This window comes from Pteronotus mesoamericanus, unplaced genomic scaffold (genome assembly GCF_021234165.1).
Source record: "Pteronotus mesoamericanus isolate MK-2021 breed Mesoamerican mustached bat unplaced genomic scaffold, CSHL_Meso_final contig_20, whole genome shotgun sequence".
NCBI lineage: Eukaryota > Metazoa > Chordata > Mammalia > Chiroptera > Mormoopidae > Pteronotus > Pteronotus mesoamericanus.
In genome coordinates, this window is record NW_026555085.1 from 8,252,571 (window position 1) to 8,271,282 (window position 18,712).

At 38.6% G+C, this 18,712-nt stretch overlaps 1 protein-coding gene across 2 annotated transcripts in view; it reads right to left on the bottom strand.

The window, feature by feature from the left end:
* BTBD9 (BTB domain containing 9) overlaps positions 1-18,712 on the bottom strand; it is a 459,841-nt gene that overhangs the window by 156,565 nt on the left and 284,564 nt on the right. For both annotated transcript variants that reach the window (XM_054569314.1, XM_054569315.1), the window contains exon 7: positions 4,059-4,168. In XM_054569314.1, coding sequence (XP_054425289.1) covers positions 4,059-4,168 — 110 coding nt within the window. The remainder of the gene's footprint in view (positions 1-4,058; positions 4,169-18,712) is intronic.

An 18,712-nucleotide genomic window follows, 5' to 3' on the forward strand; every position in this document is an offset into this window, starting at 1 on the left:
GTATTCTCCCTCAAAAAAAAAAAAAACCCTACAAAAAAACCTCATTCATCAACCTCTGAGGATGCTAGTAAACACCTCTTCACTTTGAAAACTGGTAAATAAGAAGAAAAAAATGTAACATTTATCCTTCTCTTCCTGGGCAAAGAGCATCTCAGGATAACCAAATGAGTATAGAGAAAAATTTCCTCTTTCTAGCTACTAAATGAAGAAGAAATGACAGAATTGGCTGTTAACTATTTTGTAATTTTGAATAAACGGGACTGAATTTCCAAAAGGGACAACCAAAGATTTCCTGTGTTTCTTGACAGACACATATTCTACCACCTATAGGGCATTCTTACAAAAATAAAAAATAACAATAAAACTTGAATCAGAGTAAGCCTTTACCAAGTTACAAGAAATATAACAGAGGAACATATCAAACATTACCATGGGGATTTAATCAACAAAATAGAGGCTGTTAGAAACGCTACAGAATAAAAACCTAGTCTCTTCAACAAATAAATTGTAATTAGAGAAAGAGGCAGAGAGAAAAGGGAACCTATATATTTAAAGACATTTGAGACTCATAACAGCTATTTATTGACGGTTTGGACTTTATGTGAATTTTGATTTAAAGAACCTGTAAAAACACAAAGATTAATTCCAGACTTTCATTCATCCAATTAGGGACATTTGAACACTGAATATTAAATACTCATTAAGAATTGCTGTTCAATTTTAGGGTATTATAATGATACTGTGATTATGGCTACAAAAAAGGAGTCCTTACTTTTAGAGATTCATTTTGAAATATTTGTGGATAAGACGATAAACTATCTGGGATAGGCTTCAAAATAATCTGACGGGGAGGAAGTAGGTAGTACACAGATAAAAAGAAGTTGTCTGTGAGTTGATAGTTCTTTAACCTGGGTGGTGGGTACTAGTCTCTCTATCTGAATAACTAATAGGGTATTCAAAGAAGTAAATTTAAGTGTGAGGTAGAATGCAAAGGAAGTTTTGGCAATGATTATGAAAGAGTGGAAGGACTTGGCAAATGCCATCTGTGCATCACAAAGTGGAGTGCCAAGGCAAAGCAAACACATTCTTTGGAAGGTTGAATGCTTATAAAACAGCAATCATATCTATTCTGATTATTCCTTCCAAGCTCCACTGGTTCAAGCACCTTATATACGCCTCCTAACAAAGAGGAGACCGTTGTCACTGGCTGACTCTCCTGGATGAGAATATAACCCAGTACAATCCTGAAGCAGCCACCACAGGAAGGTGCAGATGAGGTAGGAGAATGCTCTGAGGAGAGTCTGACGCACAGATTTAAGGGTTAATGTGGTCGGAATTCCCATGGATATAGGAATCCACTCGGTTCCCAAGCCTCTGTATAAGTGAAACAGCATGAGGAATGACATGCTGCCAACAAAAATGGGGGAAACACCCTTTGGTAGGAGAAGACTAAAATCTCATAAAAGCAAATGTAGTTTGTTTTCATTTCTGTTTTTCCTGGCATCATTACACATTTTACGTAATAACATTAAAATTTGACTTAAAAAGACAACACAAACATTTTAAAAGTAATTTTAAGGCCTATAAGAAGAGTACTACTCTAACTAGAGTAGCTTATACTATGAAACAAAGACCAGGAACTGTCAAAGAAAGTTCTGAATCTTGAATACAGCTAAGTAGGGTTTGATACCTTATTAGTTATTCATGATGACTTGCTTTTAGTTTTATTCTTTTTTTTCCTATGAAAATCTGGATTTTATTTGAGGGGTTCTCAAAGGTGGAGTGCATATCTCACAAGGCGAAGGAAGAAGTAAGCAGTTGGTGCTACAACTTGAAAGTAACTCCAGGTGGTTCTGACATACACTGTGCCCACGGTAGAGGACCACTCCTTCCTCGGAGCTCCCTGTAGGGTAGCTGACTGAGGCCTGTGTTCAGCCAAAATGCACCTGAGATCATCAACGTGGAAAGCTGGCCATTACTACTTCAAACACCCCTTTAAGCAGATCTGCCATGTCAGATATGCACTCCCTCAGGACTCACACACCTCCCTGCCTGCCCAGCGTTGGGGCAGCTGTGAGCTGAGAGGACGGTAGGAGGAGGACCAGGGGGATCCCGTTGCTGGTCATCTGCCCACACATGCACCACACACCTGCCTACCTGCACCACTGCTTCCATCGGGCTGAGGGATGATGACAGAGAGATGACTGCAGTGTTCTCTGCAGTTAGAATTGTGAGCACCATAGCAAAGGCCTCAACAAAAAGTGTTTTGACCACTAAAAACAGTTTTTACATACCTGCAGTCTTCTCTCACCCCCTGACATGTTTGACACTATTATGGCTTCTGATAATGCTGACTGGTTCAGTGTGGACAAAACACACAGACCGAGAACAGCACCCCTCACTACAAGTAATCCGGAGTTTCATTCCTATAATTACCTCTTATTTCAGATGGGCTTGTTTCTTTGATAATTACAGTGTCCACAAACCTGTTCTTTCTCCAATAAAAATGAGGGCCTTTTTTAAGTAGGTGGCACCTTGTATGCAGCACGTTTAAAACTGCGGTGCACTTGGGCTGAAATGAGTAGACAAATGCTTCACATCTTATGATTATGAAGGTGGTCTGGTTTTCCAAGATCCTTCTCAGTGAAGACTCGCATAACTACATGCACTGTGAGGTCTACAGTCTACAAAAGGACCTGGGAGGGCCTGTGCCCCTTCCCATACCCCCATCATCAATATTCCACACAGCCCACAAAATCAAAAGCCTTGATAATATCAGGTAATGCTTCAGTACTGTTAACTTTCAAATTACTTAAAAGTCACAAAAATCTTTAACATATTTAATATTAAAAATCATATCTATAACAAATTTAAAACCAAATTACTTGTTTTAGTTGATCTCTAAAAGTTCTCTATATGTTGGAATAATTTCCATTCCCACTACTTTATAATATTACTTTCTTAAATTTCTGTAGGTAAAGGATTACATTTAGGGCACAGTAAGTATTAGGAAAATTCAGACTTATGACCAAAGAATTAGAAAACATTTGCAAGTTACAGTCATCTTCCCCAATCTAGTCATCACAATGTTTTAGGACATCTGTCACTATGTTATGTGTCCCAGCATGGATAGGACTTGAGAAAGAGAGGGGAGATGAGTCCCTTTGTAAAGGCAAAGAATTCTACTTTTAGGTACACCGAGGCAGGGGCATCTTTTCCCCCCAACCTGAACACACAGAGTGCAAGTTCAGAGAAGCTACAGTAAAGGCACAGATTTAACACTAATTAGTCAAACTATGATCCTTGCAAGAGCTAATTAAAAACCTCTGGGCATAGAAGAAGGAAAAAAAAGAAAAAGTCACTCATGATATCTAGAATGTCAAGACCTGGATGGACTATACACAATGCCAGACTAAACAGTATCTGAAACTAAAACAAACAGAAAACACAACAGAAAGAAACCAGACAAATAACTAAACAAAAATTAAAAACATCCTTTTGAAAGATCAGTCAGGAATTATTTCTTACAAGGTAACTTGACTTTTACAATGACAATTCAGTTACTCTGGTCTTATTCAAATTATATGTAGGCATCTTCTTGAGGTGAATTGGATATGGACTGATGTGTCCATGAAAAGAAGATACGTTCATATTAAGTCAAAGCCAAAAATACCGGTACAGTCTTAGGAAGTATGAGCACTAGATCAATATTACACAGACTTCCTGATCTTATCCACCGTTAAACACAGAAAAGCCTTCAGTGTGAAGGGCTTTGCCCGACTATCATAAACATTCCCCACATAGCAAACCTCACTGAATCACCATTCTTAACTACTAGTAAAATATTTATATTCTTTTAAGTTTACTGGAATAATTATTTTGACTATTTCTAAAAATATAAGCCTTCCCTTATGTCACTCAGCCATATGCCATTCGAATCCATCAGACTTCTTAGTCAAAGCTGATTAAGAAATGAGTTTAAATCAGTTAATGGAATAACTAAATACGTGAAGATAAAATATCGAAGTATATGTACAAAATGCAGTTGTAATACTTACCTATCAGGCCCTTCTCGAGAGTGAAGGTTTTGTTTGTAAACATACATTCAAAAGCCACAATGTGAAAAATCTTGTTCACTGTGTTGTGAGTCCCAACTATTCGAATATACCTGGCGTAAAAAGAAAAGAAAATTTGTTGAAGAAAATGAGCTTCCATCACAACCAATCCAAAAGTAGTAGAATAAGATATATTACATAAAATACACTGTACCAGGGCATGGAATAAAGGAGACTTTGAATTTGACTTCGGACTCTGCTCCTTAGGGCTAGCAAAATTAGGGAGATACAACTTTTCAAAGAATTATGTAAAACTTAGATTTGATTTACCTAGAAAACTAAGCCAGGTACTGTTCAGCTCAAACCCTGAATGTCAGTACAATTATATGTCCATGAGACATTTACGCTGGAGACTAACAGCTTCGATCTTCACCTTGTGGTTAGGAATGTGCCTGTGCACAGGTGCACACACACACGCAAAATCAAATGCTTTCCAACTCAATGAAAGATTTCATCCATTGGAGACAAATGCATGAAATCAATATTGCTTTCTTGTTTAAAAGAAAAATCCACAGAAACTACTGGAAATGACTCACAGCTTCTTGTATTTTAATAATGCTCCCAAATCCTTGTTAGGAAGTTAACCCTTTATACTTACCCCAGCCCCCCACTTGACTGCTGGGAAGCCTCTCCTGACCTGAGGAAGTAATGTGCAGAGGTGACCCAGCCTGCTCTGCAGCCTCCCTCCTGGCCACACGGAGCTGGCATCTGCACACAGTGCAGCGTTTCACAGGGCTGGTCTTGAGCATCTTGGCCTGTTCCCTCTGTATCTCCCTGGAGGCTTCACCTCCAACACATAAGCATTAACCTTAGAGTGACTTGCTCCTTTCACTCTCCAAAGGGACCTGACAGTTCACAGGTTAATGAACAGACAAACTCATTCTTCTGAGTGTCACACAAATCCACGGGGAATGTGTCACATTCTTGTTGGAATTCAAAGGAAGAACCAGGAAAAATAACTAGGTTAACTGATAACGCTCTTCCAAATTATGAACTATGTGCTCTACAGGAGAAGACATATTAAACGAACAGATTTCAATTAGGAGATGACAGACTGGGCCAGGGTTTAGCAATATCCTCTCTACACTGTGTAAAACAACCTCCGATTTAGATGATACAATTTTACTTCTGAGTTAATCGCTGTTCACTAATTTTGTAATTTCCTTACATTTCTCATCACTCCAAGTTAACTGTATAACGTAAATGCTGATTTAAAAAATTCACATTAAGGAGATTTGGGTGTTTTATATCACTGGTATTTTCCCTCCTGTTTCTTCAAGCCTGAATCTCACAGCATTCCCTGTGCACCTCATTTAGCCATCTGCTCCTTGAGATGAGCTGATCACTCGTCTTCATAACCAATATAAATGCTATCTCCTGGACTGTGTTCAGCATGCCTACACCCACTGCAGGGTGACACTGTTTTTCCTGTGTGGAGAGTCAGGGCAACTGGTCCATCATCTGAACCCTCTGGTGAAGCAGGAAGTTGGCCCTGATCTGCTCTCTCGAGCCCACAAGGCAGACAGAAGATACCAAATTTACTGGGTTTGGGTGGGTAGCTGGAGTTTTTTCAAAATAAATTCTAGCCCTGACCGGTGTGGCTCAATGGGTTGAGAGTCATCCCACAAACTGAAAGGTCGCTGGTTTGATTCCTGGTCAGGATACATGCCTGGGTTGCAGGTTTGGTCCCTGGCTGGGGGCGTGCGAGAGGCAACTGGTGTTTCTCTTGTATATTGATCTTTCTCTCCCTCTCTTTCTCCCTCCCTTCCCCTTTCTCTAAAACTAAATAAATAAAATATTGTTTAAAACCTATATGGTCTATAAGAACAGGCTGTGTTGTTTTTACTGCTGATGGTGACACTGTCTCCAGGCTTTCTGGAAGGGGCAGAGTGCATTGAGCCTGGCACCTTGGCCTGAATCTAATTTTGTCCATTTCCTTAAACCCACAGAACCTCAACCAGCATAGCATTTTCAACTGCTTATGGCTCTGACAGGCTGAGTGCTGCTGTCTGCAACCTTGGAGGTAATGAAAGGAGTGTGGTTTGGTGGAATTTGATCAGATCATTTTCCTGTTCCCTAGCTCGAGTCTCTACCAAAGGAGAGACATCTCCCCAAATACTGTGTGAGACAGAGGAGCCAGGAAGTGATTAATAGGACCTTTCCCCATTGCCAGTTCTTAAGGTTAAGAGGCTGGCTGACTAGGAGATATAGTAATGATCCCCTCTTCCTTTCTTTCTTTTTTAAACATTATACAGAACCAAGATCTCACAGTCATTTCCCAAATTTTACCCCCTGCCTTGTTCCCCAATTATAAGAAACTGAAAACAAAAATTGTACTGGAATACATTTTACAGCCTTAATGATAGTGCTTGTGATAACGAGAAAGATAATACATTTGGTTGGAAAAGCACGGAGAGATGCCTCCAGATAAAAAGTTCTATATAAATGAAGATAATGTTATCTTTGCTGTATCATCCTGAGGTCAAATTAGCAATTCACCACTGCATGTATATCCCACTTCTTGATTAGTCTGTTATATGTAATGCTCATAACAAGTTTAATTATTCTATTTCTAAGACTCCACAAAATTATAGCATAATTTACAAAAATGGCATAAAGCCCCTATTAAAATACACATTTAAAAAATGGTAACAAAGTCACAAGAAAGAAATGATGCTCCTTTTCCCCAGCAAGGAGTTGCTGAGCATAGGATTCTGTCCTTAACTGAAGATCTCGCCTAGAGCTAGCAAATAAGCTTTGAATGAGCCCCCAGCTTCTGTGACTGGAGCTCTACATTAAGAACGCAGAGGCCCTGCACATCTCAGGGGGAGGAGTGCCCTGATCCATGAGTAGTGTCTAAACGGAGAGGGAGGCAGCGCAGATTGTCTTGATGGGGCTCACAATGGAGCCTCGCTGAGGCAGAAGAGACGTTATTACTACTTGAGATGGTAAAAATCCAAGGGATGGGGATGGGAGAGAGTCCTGTCTTCTTTACTGTTATTGAAAAAAACAAAGCAAAACTTGCTCTGGGTCATAACACTTAAACAGAAGATGTAGACACCGCATTTTTTTCTGTCACAAAAGATTTTAAATAAGAGGCAAAGTTTAAGATTTTTTTTCCTTTCAACACCATCTCTCCAATGCACAGACTCAGATTTAACCTGATAATAAGGGCAGTGACAGCTAGTGACTTCATTAGTGTTTAGAGAGAATACTTTTGAAAAATACAACAACTATCCTTTGTTCTCTCTCAGGTGCTCAAAAGCAGCGCAGACAGTTGGCAGGTAATTAAAACTTAAACAGTGCTAAGGAAGGCCGATATGCGACAGATTGGCCATTTCTGGTGAAGATGAATGCTGTCCAAATGAGCCCTACGGTAATAGTTGGTTTCCAAAATTCTCCTCCCTTCCCTATGTTAGCTGTCTTCTAGTTACTAACAAAGACTGGATCCTGAACACTGTTCCGAACAGGATGTTTCTGTGCAGAAGTTTCTAGGAGCTATAATATTATGGGTGAAAACAGATTTTGTCTTCTTCAATAAAATAAAATCTAAACCCTCCGAGGATAGCACTCTAAAATTAAAAGGCACTACAGAGTTTTGAAGAACATGCTTTGGAGTTTAAAAGAACCAGGTTTGTAGCCCAGCCCATCATTTAATCAGCTGTGTCACTTTTGGTGGGGGCGGGGGGTTGGGGGAATGCTTTAAGCCTTTTTAAACTTTTGTTTCCTTCTCTATAAAATGAGGTCAGTAACACAGACCTTATAGGACATAAAAGTGGTAAGTATGTAAAGTGTCTAATGGCAGTGTTTGGCAAAGCAGGATATCTTTAAATAAAAATTTAAAGAGTAGATCATTGGATAGAGAAATTCTTGGCTTGAACTTTGAGAAAACTGTTGTCTGGGAGGGAATTCTTAAATGTGAATGTTACAATGGTGCCCTGATAAAGAGGCAAGCCCAGGGGCAGACTTCAAGAACCCAGGCAGGGTCTCAACCTTCCTCTGAGGGCACCACAGCGAAGACACTAAGGGCCACAGTAAGAAGCTGTGTCCCAAGTACTGATTACCTGGCTCTATGGTATTTTCTGCTTTAAGGACCTAGTCTTTAAAGAAGTCTGTTTAAAATGCTTTTGACCTGACTCAGCTATGCATGAGAAGGCAAGGGAAGAATCTTGTGCCTGTATTTGGTCCAGCAACCCATATCCAACAGAAGAGTTTCTTTTTGTATGAGCCCTAGAAGTTAAAGAAAAACAGAATTTCCTAACAGTAGATATCATAGTACTGTGAAATACAGGAATTTTGCGTTGGAGATTTCGTTGCATTCCCTGCCTCCTCTGGAAAGGTACAGACTCCTATTCTTAACCTATCTTTCCATCATTTCTTGTCAGGATGCTACCAGATTTAATTCCCAAGTCACAAACACTACACCTTTAACATATTAAAAAAAAGAGAGAGAGAGGAAACCATCAACTTGCATATTCCTACTTTAAGTCCCTTGGTATTTATTCTCTAGAGTTTAGTTTTGGGGGAGTACAAGCCTACTTGTAGCAGGTTCTAATACAAGATAAAACTGAATTCAGTTAAGAAATATTTAAATGAGCTCTCAAGGGATCAACTAAATCCAAAATCTATCAGAATTCTATTTTTTGATAGATGAAGTTGTATTTTCAAAGGGAACTATATCCTTGAGTTAAACAAAGACTCTTGAGAAAACTAGAGTTAGCCTAAGATTGGTGCACAAGAAGGGATCCTTAACATGTTGGCTTTCTCTCTGAGGTAGCCACAGAGAACTCTAAGGAAAAAGACTGTTGTTAGCTATGGCCAGTGACATAACAAAAACTCTAGCTATAGCATTTCTTAGGGACTTGGGACATGTGGCATTTGGATTCACCATTTCCCATTTGACCTTTCCTTTCAAGGGGATAGTAAGAATGAACATAAATAATTCTCTAACCCCAAAAGCAGGTAATGTCTACGGGTTTCCTCAGTATAAAATTTTCTTCTAGATCTGGGTACAATGCTAGTGCTCTTATAATCACACCACAGACTGAAGGGGGAAGTGAATTCATGTCTTGTTGCTAAGGCAACAAGTAGAAAACAGTTTACTGCCAGAATGACGAAAAGCTTCTAGAAAAAGCATGTTGCAACAGAAAAGATTTGTTAGTCTTACAAAACCTTCCCTCTGGCTGATCTGTAGAGCTATAGATTCTTGTCTACTGACTTCAGCAAAGGCCCCAGCAGCATTTGATTATTTGGAAGAGGAAGAAATATTGAGAGGTTAAACACTGTGTTCAGAGTTAGCCGAAACGGAGGCTGCTATCTCAGAGAACAGCGCCAATGCTGTGGGACAGTTCACCCTGCAGAGGGAGCAATCCCGTTCCAGCACGTCCACCACTCAATCCAAAAGGGCAAACCAAGCAAGAGTCATGGTATGTACAATCAAGTACGCAGATGGAATACAATGGGCAAATAATTACTAACACATCAGAACCCAGTGCTACCATTATAGATAGTCATTCCAACTTTAGAGATAAATATATAAGTGATGTTTTTTATTTTGAAGAAATAAATTAATTTTGAACAGCAATAGCCTTTTTTTCCCCACCCCCAAATATATAGAACCTAAAGCCTGACATAAAAATATACCCTCAAAAGTAGTGAGGGGGATCCTGGTGCTGACTGCTCCCCAAAATGGCAGCAGCCATCTTGCTCAGGCAGACCACTCCTGAGTGGCTACAGCCTGAGAGGACACAATAGCCCCGCCCCCAGGAGGGACTCTGCCCCACCTTGACTGCTGAGGGCAGAGCGACTACATTAACAACTGGAGGAGACAGACAGAGACAGTAGATTCCTGGAAGTCTCTTAAAAGACTGCCTAAGGTCAGACGGGGTCAACAGCTGACATCATCAGAGGCAGATCCAGAAAGAAAGAAAAAACAAAAAGCATTCTCCTACCATAGAAGTTCACACCACGAAGTCAGGAAGTCAAGACAGATCAATTTAAGAAGCAGAAGCTAAAAAGAAGAGTCTCACAAATAATAGAAAGAAAAAGAAGCACCCCCCCATCCAATTGAAGGGAAAGGAGGAAGCCCCACAAAGAGAACTATTGAAATAGAGGCAAGTAAATTATCAGATATTGAGTTTAAAACAACAGTTCTAAGGAAGCTCAATGAGCCTAGAGAGAATTACAAAGAACTACAGGGAAACTATGAGGAACTTACTGCAAACTATATGAGAATGAAAAAAGACATGAAAACTATCAATAAAAGGCAAGAGGAAGTGAAGAATACAATTTCTAAGTTGAAGAACACAGTAAAAGGAATCAAAAGCAGGCTAGATGAAGCAGAGGATCAGATCAGTGAACTGTACGACAAGGTAGAAAAAAGCTCCCAGAGAGAGCAAGAAAATGAAAAAAGACTCAAAAAGAATAAAGAGGTGGTTACGAAAATGCAGGACAACCTGAAACGTAATAATATCCGCATAATAGGGATACCAGAAGGAAAAGAGGATGAGGAAGGGATAGAGAGCCTGTTTGAAAAAGTAAAGATGGAAAACTTCCCTAACTGGAGGAGAGAAAAACTCACACAAGTCCAGGAAGCACAGAGGTTCCCATTCAAGAGGAACCCAATGAGGGCCACTCCAAGATACATCATCATTAAAATGACAAATGTCAAAGACAAAGAGAGAATCCTAAAGGCAGCAAGGGAGAAACTGGTAGTAACATACAAGGGAGCCCTGATACGGCTAGCAGATGATATCTCAACAGAAACACTACAGGCTAGAAGGGAATGGCAAGAAATATTCCAAGTCATGAAAAGTAAAAGCCTGCAGCCAAGACTACTCTACCCAGCAAGGCTCTCTATTTAAATGGAAGGTGAAGTAAGGAATTTCCCAGACAAGAGAAGGCTAAAAGAATACACTTCCACCAAACCAGCACTACAAGATATGCTAAAGAGACTGCTTTAAGAAGATGAAGAAAACGAGTGAGAAAGAGAGGATCACAGGTACAAAGGGAAAACATGAAAAAGTACCTATCAAAAATAACTTTAAATTAAATGAATTAAATGCCCCAATCAAAAGACACAGTATACCTGACTGGATAAGAAACATGACCCACACATATACTGCCCACAAGAGACCCACCTCAGAACAAAGGACCTACACAGACTGAAAGTAAAGGGATGGAAAAAATATTCCAAGCAAATGGGCAGGACCAAAAAAAGCAGGGATAGCAATACTTATATCAGAAAAAAATAGATTTCAAAACAAAGGCCATAAAAAGAGACCCAGAAGAACACTTTATAATACTCAAAGGAACAATCCATCAAGAAAACATAAACATTGTAAACCTATATGCACCCAACATAGGAGCACCCCAATATATAAGGAAAATCCTGGAGGACTTCAAGAAAGATATAAATAGTAACACATTGATAGTAGGGGATTTTAACATCCTACTGTCAAAAATGGATAGACCTTCCAAATACATCATCAACAAGGATACTGTGGAACAGAATGACACATCAGATCAAATGGACTTAACTGACATATATAAAACCTTTCATCCCAAAGAAGCAAAGTACACATTCTTTTCAAATGCACACAGAACACTGTCAAAGATAGACCACATGATAGGACACAAAACAAGGCTCAACAAATTCAGGAAAATCAAAATCGTAACAAGCATTTTTCTCGGCCCACAAGGGTTTGAAACTAGAAACCAACCTCAAGGAAAAAACTCAAAAACACTCAAGCTCATGGAGACTGAATAGTACACTACTGAACAATGAATGGTCAATAATGAGATGAAAGACGAAATCATAAAGTTTCTGGAAACAAATGAAAATCAACACACAACAGTCCAAAACCTATGGGACACAACAAAGGCAGTCCTCAGAGGGAAGTTCATAGCAATACAACCTTCCTAAAAAAGATAGAAACATGTCAAATAAATGACCTAACCCTCCAGTTTCAAGAACTGGAGAAACAACAACAAACGAAGCCCAGACTGAGTAGAAGAAAGGAAATAATCAAGATCAGAGCAGAATTGAATGACAGAGAGACAAAAAGAACAATTCAAAGGATCAACTAATCCAGGAGCTGGTTCTTAGAAAAGATAAACAAAACAGACAAGCCTTTAAGCAGACTCATCAAGAAAAAAAGGGAGAGGACCCAAATAAATAATATCAGAAATGAAAGAGGAGAAATAACAACTGATACCACAGAAATACAAAGGATTGTAAGAAATTACTGTGAACAATTACATGCCAAGAAATTTGAAAACCTTGATGAAATGGACAAATTTCTAGAACAATATAACCTTCCACCACTTAATGAAGAAGCAGCAAAAAGCCTGAACAGACCCATAACAACTGGTGACATTGAAGCAGTAATCAAAAAACGCGATGCACACAAATGCCCTGGGCCAGATGGTTTCACAAGAGAATTTTACAAAACATTTAAGGAAGAGCTAACCCCTGTCCTTCTCAGACTATTCCAAAACAATTAAAGAATAGGGAAGACTCCCGAACTCTTTTTATAAGGCCAGCATCATCCTAATCCAAAAACCAGATAAAGACATAACAAGGAAAGAAAACTATAGGCCAACATCGTTGATGAACATAGATGTTAAAATCCTCAACAAAATACTGGCAACACACATCCAGCAATACATTAAAAAGATCATACACCATGATCAAGTGGGATTCATCCCAGGGATGCAAGGATGGTTCAATATTCACAAATCAATAAACGTAATACATCACATAAACAAAAGGAAAGACAAAACCACATGATCACATCAATAGATGCGGGAAAAGCATTTGATAAGGTACAGCACCCATTTATGATAAAAACTCTGAGCAAAGTGGGAATAAAGGGGACAAACTTCAACATAATACAGCCCATATATGAAAATCCTACAGCCAACATCATTCTCAATGGGCAAAAACTAAAAGTTTTCTAATGAAGATAGGGGACAAGACAAGGATGTCCACTTTCATAACTTCTATTCAACATAATATTGGAAGTCCTAGCCACAGTGATCAGACAAGAAAAAGAAATGAAATGCATCTAAATTGGAAAGGAGGAAGTAAAGCTATCATTGTTTGCAGATGACATGAGAGTGTACATGGAAAACCCCTTAGACTCCACCAAAAACCTACTCGACCTAATAAGTGAATTTGGCAAAACAGTGGGGTACAAAGTCAATATTTAGAAATCAAAGGCATTTTTGTACACCAGCAATGAAATAAAAGAAGAAATCAGGAAAAAATAATACCATTTACTATAGCAACAAGAAGAATAAAGTACCTAGGAATAAATTTAACCAAGGAGGTAAAAGACCTGTACACAGAAAACCATACAACATTGAAGAAAGAAATTAAGGAAGACACAAATAAATGGAGGCATATACCGTGTTCACGGATTGGAAGAATTAACATCAAAATCTCCATACTACCCAAAGCAATTTATAGATTCAATGCAATCCCTATTCAAATATCAATGGCATATTTCACTGACATAGAAGAAACATTTAAAAAATTTATATGGGATCATAAACGACACCAAAGAGCTGCAGCAATTTTGAGAAAGAAGAACAGAGTAGGAGGGATCACAGTAGCAGACATCAAACTATATTATAAGGCCACTGTAATCAAAACACTCTTCTGCTGGCATAAGAACAGACACATAGATCAATGGAACAGAATAGAGATTCCAGAAATAAACCCACGTCTCTATGATCAATTAATATTTAACAAGGGGGGCAGAAACATAAAATGGAGTAAAAATAGCCTCTTCAACAAATGGTGTTGGGAGAGCTGGACAGCTACATGCAAGTAAGTGAAATTCGACCACCAACTTATACCATACAAAAACTAAACTCAAGATGGAAAAAAGACTTAAAATAAGTCACGACACCATAAAAGTCCAAGAGGAAAACATAGACAGGAAACTCTCAGATGTCCCAGGCAGCAATATTTTCACTGATATGTAGCCTAGAGCAAGGGACATAAAGAAAAATATAAACACATGGGACTTCATCAAAATAAGAAGCTTCTGCACAGCTAAAGAAAACATCAGCAAAATGAAAAGGGAACCAACCATATGGGAAAATATATTTGCCAATGATATCTCACACAGGGGTTTGATCTCCAAACTATATAAAGAATTCACACAACTCTACTCCAGGAAGACAAACAATCCAATTAAAAAATGGGCAAAGGACCTGAACAGACACTTCTCCAAGGAGGATATACACAGGGCCCAGAGACATATGAAAGGATGCTCATCATCCCTAGCCATCAGAGAAAAGCAGATTAAAACCATAATGAGATACCATTTCCCACTGGTCAGAATGGCCATCAGAAATAAATCAACAAACAACAGGTGCTGACAAGGTTGTGGAGAAAAGGGAACCCTAGTAAACTGTTGGTGGGAATGCAAACTGGTGCAGCCACTGTGGAAAACAGTTGGGAATTTCCTCAGAAAGATAAAAAATGGAACTGCCTTTTGACTCAGCAATTCCACTGCTAGGATTATATCCTAAGAATCCCAACACACCAATTCAAAAGAACCTATGCACCCCAGTGTTCACAGGAGCACAATTTACAATAGTCAAGTGCTGGAAGCAACCTAAGTGCCCATCAGTTAATGAGTGGATCAAAAAACTATGGTACATTTACACAATGGGATGCTAGGCAGAGAAAGAATGAAAGAGCTACTACCCTTCGCAACAGCATAGATGGAACTGGAGAGCATTATGCTAAGTGAAATAATCCAGGCAGTGAAAGACAAATACCATATGATCTCACCTAATCAGCAAAGCAAACAGGCAAGGAAAATATGACCAACAACATTGAAAGAAAGAAGAATCCAACAGGGATGGGAGGGAGGGAGGGAGCAGGGTTAGCAGGGAGGGGAGGGGGAAGTGTCTGATCAAGGAACAGGTGTGAGGGACGCATGGATGAAGCCAAGGTGTGGAAGGTTTGAGGGGGAGAGGCAGGGGTGGGTGGGGCAGGGGAAAGTTGTAGCGGGAAAGCGGAGACAAGTGTATTTGAAAAATTAAAAAAAATAAATAAACAAATTTTTAAAATATGCCCTCAACTTATGAAATTATATTTGGAGTTAATATCACAAAAGGGATTTAACTGTAATGTTTACCTAAATCATATGAAAATAATATATAAAATTTATATATTTCATTTAAATTCTCTGCTTACACATTGACCTTTGTAGGTATATTGGGTAAGTCCACTTCTCATCAAGATTTAATAAACACAAACAAGGTATAAGAAATTGTGCTAATCACCATCAGGAATGAACCTAAAAGACAGGACATAAACCTTTATTTAGAGAAGTTTATAGGGCAGTTTAGAAGGGAAGACTAAAAGACATAGTGATGAAGATAATGACAAAAGAGCTTCTTAGCTATTCACACATGGTAGTCTAACCTTAATACACTGAATTTAGCAACATGAGCTTTAAAACAAACATGGCTAAAAGAGAAATACCCGCACCACAGACAAACACACACACACACACGCACACGAACACGTGCGCGCACACACACACAAATGATGACCGACTCAGCCAACAAATATTAACAGTATTTACTGTGTGTCAGGTACTGTTGCTGGGTGCTGGGATATGGGACTGAACAATAAAGATAAAATCTCTTCCCCATGAAGTTTACAGTTCAGGTCAGGAAACAGAGAACAAGTTAAAAAATCAAATAATTACCTACTGGTTGGTAAGTGATCTATTTAGCACAGAACTTTACAGGCCATCTTGCTAAACTGGAAAGATAACAGTTATGAAACCTGTCTCTGCAGGAATAAAAGGTGGTCAAGGGGGAAGGCACAACTAATTGCCTGAGAAGACGGATAAAGTGTAAATGAGTCTGGGGTGTACACAGAGTACACCTATTATAGATATTTAACAGGATATAAGCAAAAATCTAATTAAGTACTAGGTCTCTTAAAACCTGGAAAGAGGAACTGATTTGAATTTCATAGGAAGGAATGCGTTATTTATTTTATGGTTTAATTTTCTTTTTTCTCTTTGCTTTTTTTAAGATTGTAATTTTCAAGGAATTATAAAGAGACAAAATGGGAAGTGGAAGATGTAAAATGAAAAATGAGTAATAGAGTGAAGGACAGAGAGAAGGACAGAAAAAGAAGGGAGAGAAAGGTAATGGTGGAGGAGAGAGGGAGAGAGAGCATGAATATGAATAAACCAATCCCTTCTCTATCTCTGTTATGTGCTAATGTGAACAAATCCCCATGTGGGAATACTGTTAACCAATTTTATTACTCAATAAAACATTTGAAACCAACACAAAGTATATTTTAAGAAATAGAACTAAATTACCAAAAGTTCAATATTTGCATTTTTTCATTAACTTTTCCCCTAGTCTGAGATGCGAGGGGCGGGAGAGAAAATTTCACTAGTTTTATCTTTAAAATGGCTGCATTATCTTTTTCAGTTTATCCAATAGGCTGTGCATTTCCATGAATGTAGACAAATGAGTCTAATGGAATTGTGCACTAGAGAAAAAGCAGAAGAAAATTAAATTTGTTAGTTTCCCTATATATCTGTAAGAACTCATTTGGTGACTATGACCTGTAGCAAGCCTGCTTTAGGAACATGACGGGTAAGGAAAATCTCTCTCTCTCTCTCTCAACAAAGATTATGATGGTATATGCCATTTACTGTAACTTAAAATTTTAAGGGCTTGCGGAATCTTCACTCTTTCTTCCTTGTAGAGTGAAAGATTAAATAGAGAAGAGAGGCAAACAGAAGGAGAAAGAATTTGCCTCTTCTCAAGGAAAAATCTCAGAATCCTTCTAAGAATGTAAATATTTGATACACTGAGAAAAAGACAGGAATTGCCCAAGACAGTCAGAATAACAGAAGTGAAAACTGAGCACCAAAGTCAAGAGAGTAATAAAGAGGGCATTAGAGAGGAAGGAAACCACAAATCTTCACTCCAGACCCCTGAGAAACTAGTGCTGGAATTAAAAATAAATGCTGTCATCTGAACACATCCCCATGCTTGCTTTAGCAGGCATTATTTCCTTTCATGGCCACCCATCGCCACCACACTCAGACAACCAGCCTGGAGACGGAGCTCAAAGCTCCACAGAACATCTGTCCCTCAAAGGTTCTGCATTTTTTACAAGCTATGTAAAGAAACCTGTGTTGCAGGTAATAATATCTCCCCAGAAAACTAAAATATATTTGAGGAAACCTAGCCAAACCCATAAAAGTCCCACACTTGCCACCTACAATCCCCAGACTGTTTCAATGCTCACAAACAATTTCAGACACCTATCTTTGGCCTTTGGGAAATTCTGGATGTTCACCTAGAGAATGGATCACACGCACGCACAAAATCTAGAGATTTGCTTAGCACATAATTCAAGCATCAGTATAACTATGTACAAAACAACCAACCAGAGGAAGAGTAGCCAAAGTAAAATAAAAAATACTACCAAAAGCTGGAGAGAAGTATTTTTGTCTTGGGCACCAAACTGGTAGGTATGTATAATGTACTAGCTCAGGGATTGTTAAAGCTGTAAGTGTATGACTGATTTCACTGTAGAAGCCTGTCCTCCAGTTCTCAAATAGCATGAAGGATTACTAATTTCAGCACTACTGGTGTAAGAGACTTTGCTGCTAAAATCTGTCAATGTGTTATAATTTTAACATAAGAAAAACAGAAAAGAAAATAGCAAGATGCTCCAAGTGGTACTATTTGGTGGTCTACAGAGTCTGCAGCTATATTATAGTAAGGCTGAGCAGACATGGAGTTTCAAACCTAACAGTCTGCCCAATTGTTTTAAGATACCTCACCATACTCACACCTTTTGTGCTAGGAGTCCTATGCACTGCTTAAGTTCAGTTTTGTAGCCTGTGCCCAACCCATATTTCCGGACTATCAAGAAGGTTGAGAGATGGAGTCGTTGGCAAGGATTTTTTTTCCCCTACTCAAAGCTTCTAGAGAGCTCAACCATTCATGACCTAGGCTTTACTGTATAGCATTAGTGCTAAGCCACTGATCAGAAAGAAAATGTCAATCCTTACTTGTTTCAGAAATTCAAGGAAAGAAAAACATATGAGGTAAAGGCATATAAAATAAAACGTGTACTTTGTAAGAGAGAATTTTTTTTTAATAATGTGGTGTTTGAACTCATTAAAATAAAACTGACTTAACTATTTTTTTCTTCTTTTACATTTTAAAAAATAAATTTGTACACATATGTAGTTTAAAAAGTCAAACAGCCTATAAGGTTTATTATAAAACATACTCCCCCCATGATCCATTTCCTCCCTTCCCCACTACCTGTTTTAGTGGGATTTTTACTATTTATTTCACATCTATAATTATCATGCTTTTAATGATACTTCTTGAATGTTACAGGCTTGTTCTGTAAGTATTTAACTACCCCCTCTCCACATGCATCCTTTCCCATTCGCCAAATTTCCTTATTTATTAATTTAATTTTTATTTATTGATTTTAGAGAGGGAGAGAGAAACACAGATTTGCTGTTCCATTTATTTATGCATTTATTGGTTGCTTGTATGTGCCCTGACTG